Source organism: Suillus subaureus (genome assembly GCF_016647635.1).
Source record: "Suillus subaureus strain MN1 chromosome Unknown BJ212scaffold_167, whole genome shotgun sequence".
Classification (NCBI taxonomy): domain Eukaryota; kingdom Fungi; phylum Basidiomycota; class Agaricomycetes; order Boletales; family Suillaceae; genus Suillus; species Suillus subaureus.
This window is the reverse complement of record NW_024538723.1, coordinates 3060-12581: the sequence shown is the minus strand read 5'-3', so window position 1 is coordinate 12581 and position 9522 is coordinate 3060. Positions and strand designations below refer to the sequence as shown.

At 42.0% G+C, this 9522-nt stretch overlaps 1 protein-coding gene across 1 annotated transcript; it reads left to right on the top strand.

Moving 5' to 3' along the window:
* Positions 1 to 7106: 7106 nt before the first annotated feature.
* BJ212DRAFT_1305699 (uncharacterized protein) lies at positions 7107 to 9021 on the top strand (the record flags this gene model as incomplete). The annotated part of the gene is made up of 6 exons (XM_041333775.1): positions 7107 to 7152; positions 7507 to 7747; positions 7802 to 7896; positions 7941 to 7965; positions 8026 to 8071; positions 8245 to 9021. The coding sequence occupies 6 exons, from the start codon at positions 7107 to 7109 to the stop codon at positions 9019 to 9021; spliced, it is 1230 nt and encodes a 409-aa protein (XP_041185636.1).
* Positions 9022 to 9522: the final 501 nt, after the last annotated feature.

The window sequence follows — 9522 nt, the reverse complement described above, 5'->3', positions numbered from 1 at the left end:
ATTGGGGAGGTGACATGGGTGATAACCCATCATGAGGTAGAATGGGAATGTGCTGTGAGTGGAATGATGACATGAGTTGTGGATGAACTCAGCAAGTGGTAACATGGGTGCCCAACCCATCTGGTCATTAGTGCAGAAGATCTGAAGATAAACTTCAAGTTCTTGGTTAACTCATTCAGTTTCTCCATCACTCTGGGGATGGAAAGTGGTAGAAAGGGAGTTCTTGTATCTAAGGAGTTTTCTGAGTTCAATTTGGAATCTGGAAGCAAACTGAGGTCTGTGGTCGGAGATAATTTTATCATATAGTCTGTATCTGGAGAAGACTTTAGAAAAGAAAATGTTCACAATGCCTTCAGCATCTATGGTCTTGAGACAAGGGGTGAAGACTACCCCCTTTGAAAGTCCATGGTCAACCATGACCATGATGTTGTCAAAGCTATCAGAGAGGGGAAGATCAGTAATAAGATCAACTGAGCAATGAGCAAAGGGTTGGTTGGAAATGGGAGTGGGAATGGGGAATAGGGGCAGAGTAGACAGGTGTGTGTTTACTTTATTCTGTTGGCAGATGCAACAGCCATCTATGAAATTCTTGACAAAGGTGGCTAGTCCTGGCCACCAGTAGTCGTGAGAAAGGAGTTCCTGGGTTTTGTAGTGTCCAGGGTGTCCAGCAGTAGGAGAGTCATCATGTAGGGAGGTGAGTTCTCATCAGAGATCTCCAGGGGGTACATAAGTGAGTCCTCTATAAGTAAGGATTCCATCACTCAATTTCCAATTGGAAAGAGCAGAGTGGAGGGGAGGGGGAATTGAAGAGTCTGTAAGCGCTTGAAGCACTGTGTGAACTACAGGATCTATGGCAGAGGAGATACATAGTCTGTCAGTGAACAACATATCCATGATGTTAAGAAATAAAGAGTCTGGTAAAAGTTGAATACTAGTATTGTCCTTTTTGACATCTACATCTGGAAGGTGATCCATTCTATGAGAAAGGAGGTCAGGTATAATAAGTTCTTTTCTGGGTACATGTTGGATTTGGAGTTTGAATTGAGAAAGAAAGATTTGCCATCTAGCTTGATGGCAGTTGAGGTCTTGTACGTCTCTGAAATATTGAAGGTTTTTGTGGTCAGTTTGTACAAGGATGGGAAAAGGGAATCCTAGAAGATAATGTCTCCAGGCTTTCAAAGCTCGGATGATAGCAAGTAGTTCTCGGTCATAGATCTGATAATTATGTTCAGTGGAATTAAACAATTGAGAGAGAAAGGAGCAAGGAAGCCAATCTCTGTTGTCATTCTTTTGAAGAAGTACTGCACCAGTGGCATGTAGGGAGGTGTCAGTGGTGATAGCAAAAGGAGTGTTCTTGTCAGGGATTTGAAGGATAGGGGATGAGGTAAAGATACATTTCAGCTTATTGAAAGCTTCCTCACATTCAGGGGTCCAAGAGAATTCTTCATCTTTCTTGGTTAAATCGATTAAGGGTCTAGCAATTGAAGAATAGTCAGCAATAAACCATCAGTAAAAGTTAGCAAATCTGAGGAATGGTTGGACTTCCTTCACTTTTGTGGGAGTCATCCATTTGGATATACCTTTTAATTTGACAGGGTCCATGGCGATAGAACCTGGTTTGATGATCATGCCAAGATATTTGATTTTGGTTACATTGAAGGTGTATTTTTTGGGTTTGAGGTGAAGGAGATTGTCACAGAGTCATTGAAGTACTTTGTGAGTTTGGATATGATGGGTTTTGTCATCTCTAGAAAAGATGAGTATGTTGTCCATGTAAATAATAATCCATTCTTCTTGGATCATGTCTCTGAACAGGTCATTCATCATAGACTGGAAGGTGGCAGGTGAATTACGCATTCCAAAGAACATGACCATGGGTTTAAAAAGTCCTCTAGAAGTAGCAAAGGCTGCCTTCCATTGATCAGATTTTCTCATATGTACATTGTTATATCCCCATCTGATGTCCATCTTGGTAAATATCTTGGCATCCTTAAGCTTATCTATAAGATCTGAGATTAGCAGTAAAGGATAGTTGTTTTTAACTGTGTGTTTGCTCAGGTAGCAATAATCTTGGCAGGATCAGAGGGAACCATCTTTCTTTCCAATGAAGATGATTGGGGGGATTCAGAAGGAACAATTGTTCCTTTGGCGAGATGTTTGTTGATAAAGTCATTCATGGCCTTCTCTTGTTTCATATTAAGCAGGTAAATTTTGCATTTCCATGGTTCAAAGGTTTCCTTGAGATCAATCTTGTGGTCATACTTGTGTTCTGGAGGAAGGGTACCATTAGCTACATCACCAAATACATCCTTATATTGTCAGAACTCTTTGGGTATGAGTTCTTTGAAGGTTTTCTTGGGTTTGGCAGTGTCATGGGTGAGTGTCTGGGAAATATTGTCAGTTTTTTGGATAAAGGTGTGAAAATCATTGTTGTTGTTAATAGGATCTAGAAGGTGTGGGAGAGTTTTGTTAGCGGGGTCCCATTCTTCTTCTAGTTCTTCTAGAGCATCATAAAAGACATCTTCTTTGTCTTTGATTTCTTCAATGGTTGCTTTTTTCAGGGTATGCTCCCTTAGGTGGACTTCTTGGTTAGTCCAATTGATATCTGGGTTTTCTTTCTTTAGCCAAGTCATTCCTAGGATAGCATCATGCTTCCTCATAGGGATATCTTTGATAAGAAAAGAGAGTTCACAGTACCATGCAATTCTTCTGGCTTTGTTTAACGTGCTGTCTACATTTCACACAGGTATCAGGTTTTCTAGTTTGTGTGTGTGGATGTTTTCTTTGAGTATGAATTTCTCATTGATAAACTTGCCTTCTGTGCCACAATCAATTAGAGTGGCAGCTACAGTGGTTTTTGAGGACTTATTCAATCTGATGGTTAAAGGCAAACAAATAGAATTAGTATCACCAACAGATTGTACTACTAGTCTGATTCTGGGAGTGTCTGACACCAGTGCAGTCTCCCCTAGGCAAAATCCTCTTCATCACTACTCTCATCCTTCTTAACCAGTTTCTTACTGGGTTTCTTCATCTGGCATGCTTTAAATGCTTTCCATTCTTGGAATTCTTTGTAATCATCATCAGATGACTTGTTGATTACCTGTCTGGTGTTGGTCATAACCATGGGATGGTTAGGGCAATCTATGGCTAAGCCCTTTTTACTACATTTGAAGCAGAGGCTACCTTTGTGCCTACACTCTCATTCTTGGGGAGTAAGATAAGTTTTCCTCATCTTCTCACTGTCTTCTTCATCTAGTTCTACTTTATCTATATCCATGGCATATGGATCACACACCTTGGTATAGGAGGGAGGTGCTGTTAGGGTCCTTTGGACCTTGACGTCTAAGGCTTTCTCTAGCCAGGATTCGATGGTAGTGGAAATCATGTCAAAGGTATAGATAGTGGAGGTAATCTCATGCTTCAAGCCATTTCTGAAGAACATGATCTTGGTGTTCTCTTTGTTGATGCCAGTATTAGCAAGGATGATATGGAATAGGGAGGCATATGCAGCTATACTGCCTGTCTGCCTAAGAGTAGAAATGTGATGAATCATGGTCTATTCTACATTCTTAGGGAAGAAGGTCACTTTGAACTGTTTAGTGAAGTCAGCCCATGTTCCATAAGTCTTAGCTGCTACTGCAGCTTTCAATTGGCCTTCAGCCCACTTGGTGGCTTTGCCTTTGGTCATGAGGCTAAGTGCAAAGATGACTTTCTTCTTGTCATTATCATATACTTCATCATTCATGTCAAGGTACACCTCAACTTGGAGGGTCCATCCCTGAGCAAGGTAGGTATTGCCATTGAAAGGGGAGGGGGTCTTGCTGATTTCTTTAGGCATGGTGATGGTGGCTGATCATTTGTATGTTTGGGTGAAGAAGTTCCAAACTTTATTCTTCAGGGCTTGGTTGGTGTAGTACACTGCCCACTGTTCTAGAGAGTATCTGTCACCTTTAGCATCTAGGCAGAAAAACTTGTTCTTCTCTTCATCCCAGGTGAAACCAGGAGGAGTCAGTGTGATGGTTGAAATGGTGTCTGTTTCTGGGTGTGAGTTTGAGGGAGCCACATGGTAAAGTAGTAACTTGACCTTTTGTTATGCTTGGCATTCTAAGAATGACTAGATGGAAACAAATGATCTAAAGTGTGAACCTATTCATGAGTCATGCGAGTTAAGCAGTATATTGCAGGCCTTGGTCTGCATAGGTCAAGTTAAAGAATACAAGCATAAAAGATAGGGTTTAAATAGAGGGATTAAAGTGGAGCTTTAATAAATGAATTGGAGATGAAAAGTAAATAGTGAATCAGAAAAGAGAATAGAAATTGTATGATGAAATGTAATAGAACATCTAAGAATGATTAATAATGTGAATAAGTGAAGAGATGAAGAGAAAAGAGAGGAACTGTAACAAGATGCTAGATGATGCAGACATGGGCCTGGGGTGCATGAGACTTGCCTTCAAACAGAATTGCTGGTCCCATTGTCCTTTATCTGTAACACAACATGAAGGTGACCATCAGTGTGCCAGTAAGTTTATGACCTATGAGAGAAAATGATTATCCTTATTGAGTACAGATAATTTATCATCTGCTATTATAGAGGCTCCAAATGGCTATGTTCTCACTATCCAGCTTGACTGATTGTTTGTTATGAATGGTCAAGAGTTGCCTCAAATTTGCATAAATGTTATTATGATAGTATTTGCCTCATGTACATACTACTAGTATTAGTATTATGCTCTGTCCCTTCCAGTTTCACACAATGTTTTATGTTCATGTTGTTATTGTTGGAATCCAAAGGATCCAAGATAGGTATGAGGGGGAGATGATAAGAATGCTGGTCTGAGTGCAAGTCAGATGTAGCCAATGGGCAGTGTCATGCTGGTATCAAATTGTGCCCTGGAATATATGTCAATGTTTTCATTTATTTTCATTCCTTATATACTTACTATAAAGTAACCCACACCAGCAGTCAAACATCTTGAACAGAAACTGAGATGTGAGTAGTATATTCATGTATGTCAGCTTTAGCTAACAAAAACTGTAGTGTACCTTGTCTTTCTAGGTACAGTGCATGTCAATAAGAGTTCTTGAACAGGAGCTGAGATTGTACCTTGTCTTTCTAGCACTCCTGCTCCCTACCTTTATCTCATAATATGAGAGTTATCTCAGTCTTTGAATTGAATTTTGCATTGTCTAAAATCCATCAGTAGTCTGAAACAAAATATTGAGTTTACATTTCAATGGTATTTTATAATATACACTTGAAGCACTACTACTAGTATGATTTGCACTCAGACTCTGAACCTCAACTTTCAAATGCAAAATCCCATGAGCCATGTAGAACTGTGAGTGATTGTAATGAATGTATACCTTGTGACACTATTTGCTGTGACTCTTGGCAGAACTATGAAATCTGTGATCAGTTGTTGTGGGAACACAAGTCTTTAGACTCCAAACCATCAGCATGGTGTGTGAGAGTCTTATCCTAGTGTCACAATACCAACTACATATTATTTCAAATCCCACACCTTAATTCAAACACCACAACTTCAGATTCTACACACCTAGCTGACTGGCATAAGTTGTTGTGGCGTCAAGTTTGCCACTATTTGCTACCACTGAAAAATCCATTCAAATGTTTGATGAGCCATCAGGTACACCAGGCAGATGGTAAGCTCAGTAGCATAACATAACTGCATATGTCCCATTTGGTCCTAAGCTAACTACTCCCTGTAACCCCATCAGATGTCTGCTCATCATTTCAATGTCCCAAGCCTTGTAAATATGAAGCAGATCATCCAAGAGAAGTTTGGCTTGTCTCCCTGCACCTGGCATCTTTTGATGATGGTTTTCCCTGCTATCAAGTAGGGCTAAAACAAGGTTCCAAAGGTTCAGAGCAATATCTTGCATCTTCACAGCAAACTGACTCATAAATGTTATTTTCAATTGCTCTACAGTTGCAGAGGCAGCCTTGAAATGGAGGCCATGTTGCTCAAGGGATAGTTCAGCAACCTCTTTGCACAGTTCTCCATGTAATGTTCCTGCTGCCTAGGCAAAAACCAATGGTCATGAGTTCTTGTCATTATATAGCTGTGCACAAATCCAAGCTATGTTCATTGTTAATGACTCTTGGCCATTGGCATGAATAGTATGCCTGCTGTCCAAGACTCCAGTAATGAATCCTGCTGCTGACAGACTGTTTTGCTGCAGGCACTGCAGGACATTCATCAGTTGCACCTCAAGGCTCATTCTGGTGCAGTGCACAATATAGTGGTACTGTATTCATTTTCAACATCTTGCCTCATGTTTTACATGAGGTTTCATACAGTTCTGCTCCCATTTTCACTTGTTCTCCTTGACAGCAATGTGTATTATATAATATGAATATAATAATTACCTGGTTTATCACACATGTGTTTATGTTGCTAAGCTGCCTGGTGTACCTGATGGCTTGTCAAACATTTGAATGGATTTTTCAGTGGTAGCAAATAGTGGCAAACTTGACACCACAACAACTTATGCCAGTTGGCTAGGTATGTAGAGTCCAAAGTTGTGGTGTTTGAATTAAGGTGTGGGATTTGAAATAATATGTAGTTGGTATTGTGGCACTAGGATGAGACTCTCACACACCACACCAATGGTTTGGAGTCTGACAAGTCTTGTGCTTTCTGTGGGAAAAGTTGTAGTTTGCTGATGTGCAGTGATCCTGGTCATGCTGCCAAAGGCTGCACAGCTATGGTCACTCTAGCCATGTCTTAGGGTTACATTGGTCTTCAGGTCTTTCCATCACCAGCTTTTGTTTTTATTGGCATGTTCCATACTGTATTTTATGTTGCAATGCATCAATTTCCATATATTTGCATTGAAGCCAGCAAGATATCAAAGGGACACACAATCATATTCAGATCTATGGAATTCTAACTAGTAGTCAATGCATCAAAAAGCATACACCAGTGCTGATGTACATCATTTTCACAGCTGCAGAAAGCACAGATATCAACAACTATCTACACAATATGAAGTGCCATAGCCACAGTATATCTGCATGGCAGTGCATGGAAATGACCATGTCTGATTTTCACTGGGGATGATGAGTGGCCAGCAGAATGGCCCTAAGTGCCTTTTCTGTGCTGGCTAAAAAAACAACATCATGTGACTGGTTAAAAAGTGGCTAGTTAATAGTGGGAATCAAAGTAGTTTTCTAAACTCACTAAAGCACTTGGTAAAGAACTGGCTAAGTGTTCTAGCACAGCTAACAACAATGAAGTCAGCCAGCATCTAGTATTGGAGCTCAAATACCAATGCCTGCTGTCCACCAATGTGTCCACTGTTCTGCAAGGCTTCAAGCAGACACTCAAAGTTGCCCAAAGGCAATAGAGTTACCCCCCCATCCATCCACATCCCGTGGAAGAGGGAAGGCTTGAGGACATTGGTCCAATCCTGCTCATAATCAGGCTCCTATAACTGCTGGACTGAAGATAATCGTCCATTGGACCAAACCTTCAGATTTCCACCACACAGACACTCTGGTGCAGCATCTTTCCACTAATTCTGCAGATGCCTGCATACTATTCTATGAGGGGAAAAAAACTGCTGCTTCTAACAACAATGAGTGTCCTTCTGGAAAGGACAAAGGAGAAATCCATCGGTTCTTGGCAAAACTGATCTTCAAGGACTCAGATTATTTGGCAGCATATGCTGAGGACCCAAAGAAATTTGATGTCACGGTGGGCAACCATATCATATCGTAAGTGGTTTCTACCACTCAGATGACTGTAGCTACTAATTTAATTCTTCAAAGTCTTGAGAAGTCATTCAAGGAGCAACTCAACAAATTCAACAAGACTGGTGCTGGTGTCACCCCCCTTGATGAAAACGCGGCAGCTAATCTACACAGTAAGTGTTTGTTTTTTCACCATTGTTTCTTATTTTATTTTAAGAACAAGTACTGCTCAAGTTTCCATGGTACGACACCCTATCCTTTTTTCTAACCCAATGTGTGGTGCCAAAATCTTTACCTCCCAGCTGGGAGTCAACCATGCCAGGGACTTCTATACACTTATTCATCCATGTGAGGGGGCTGGTCCCTCCATGAACACAGGGCCTCCTGGCCCTCAACTCCTTCAACTGGACCCTCGACTCCTTCAACCAGACCCTCACCTCCTTCAACTAACCCCTCACCTCCTTCAACCAACCCCTCACCTCCTTTAACCAACCCCTCACCTCCTTCCCCCAAACCCTCAGCTTCCTCCCCCAAACCCTCAGCTCCCTCCCTCAAACCCTCAGCTCCCTCTCCAAGACTCTTGGCTCCCTCTGCCGAACCAACTTGACACTGGTGCTCAGCACAGTCCCCCAGCTTACCTTCCCCCTTCACATCACCCCCCTTCTCATTTCACCAGCGCCAGGGGCAGTCCAGTTGAAGACTCTTATGCTGATGACAACAGTCCTCTCTCTGCTCTCCTTGGAAACACGCTGGATGTGTTAGATGGAGATATCAACATGTATGATGATGATAATGATGACGATGGGGTGGAGTATAACTCCTCCCAGCATCATGTCATCAGCAGTCCCCCCAAAGTGGTGGAACACAAACAGCAATACACAGCCTCTCCTTCTCCCCCTCCTGTCAAAACTAATGCCTTCATTCTACCATGGAAGCCCCAGACACTGGCATACCATAGTTATGTGGCATTTGGCTCTGCCTCACCTGGTAGCCAAGCACCATGTAGACCTCCATCGTTCACTTCATCATTGGGGATATCCCACAGCCGCTCCACCCCCTCATCCACAGCATCCTCATCCTATCTATTGACTGACTATCGCATTTTGCCAATGGCATCCCAGACATTGCTGTCTGCAAAGCCACAGAACTTGGCCAGCTCAAAAAAGAAGAGGACTTGGGCAACAGATGTCAAGGGCCACCTCAGCATGCTCAACAACAAAATTCAGAGCATGCAGAGTGACATGTCTGAGCACCAGGGATCAAGGAATGAGTGTTATGCCATCAAGATGAATTATTAATCTCAGAAGAAGGAATTTCAGTGGCACTGCAAGTCTCGTTCACACAATGTCCTCCTTTCGGCCACCACACATCAATGCGAGCAGGAGGCCAAGGACAAGGAGATTCTGCACCTTCAGGCTGCAGCTGCCTTGCAGGAAAAGGAGGCTGAGACCTGGCGCCTGAAGATCCAATACAAGACCATGATCCATGCTGGTCCCTCAACCTTGTCACCATCAGTTTGAGTATGTGTTGTTGTTGTCTTGTTTTTTTGTCCTTGTTGTCATGTAAATTGTAGCATGTTGTAGTTAGTTTGTGTTACAGTGCCCCACTCTTTTTCCCATCATCACTGTGGACTCCTATATAGCTGTACTTCTAACACTTCCTTTTCACTGTGCTATTTCCTCATGGTCTCCTTTATCTCTGACTCATATCCTGTTTTCCCATGAACCTTCCATTTCTAGTACTAGTTACCCTTTGCCCAGCTTGGTCTGTGCACAATTCCTTTATGTATATAAACCCTA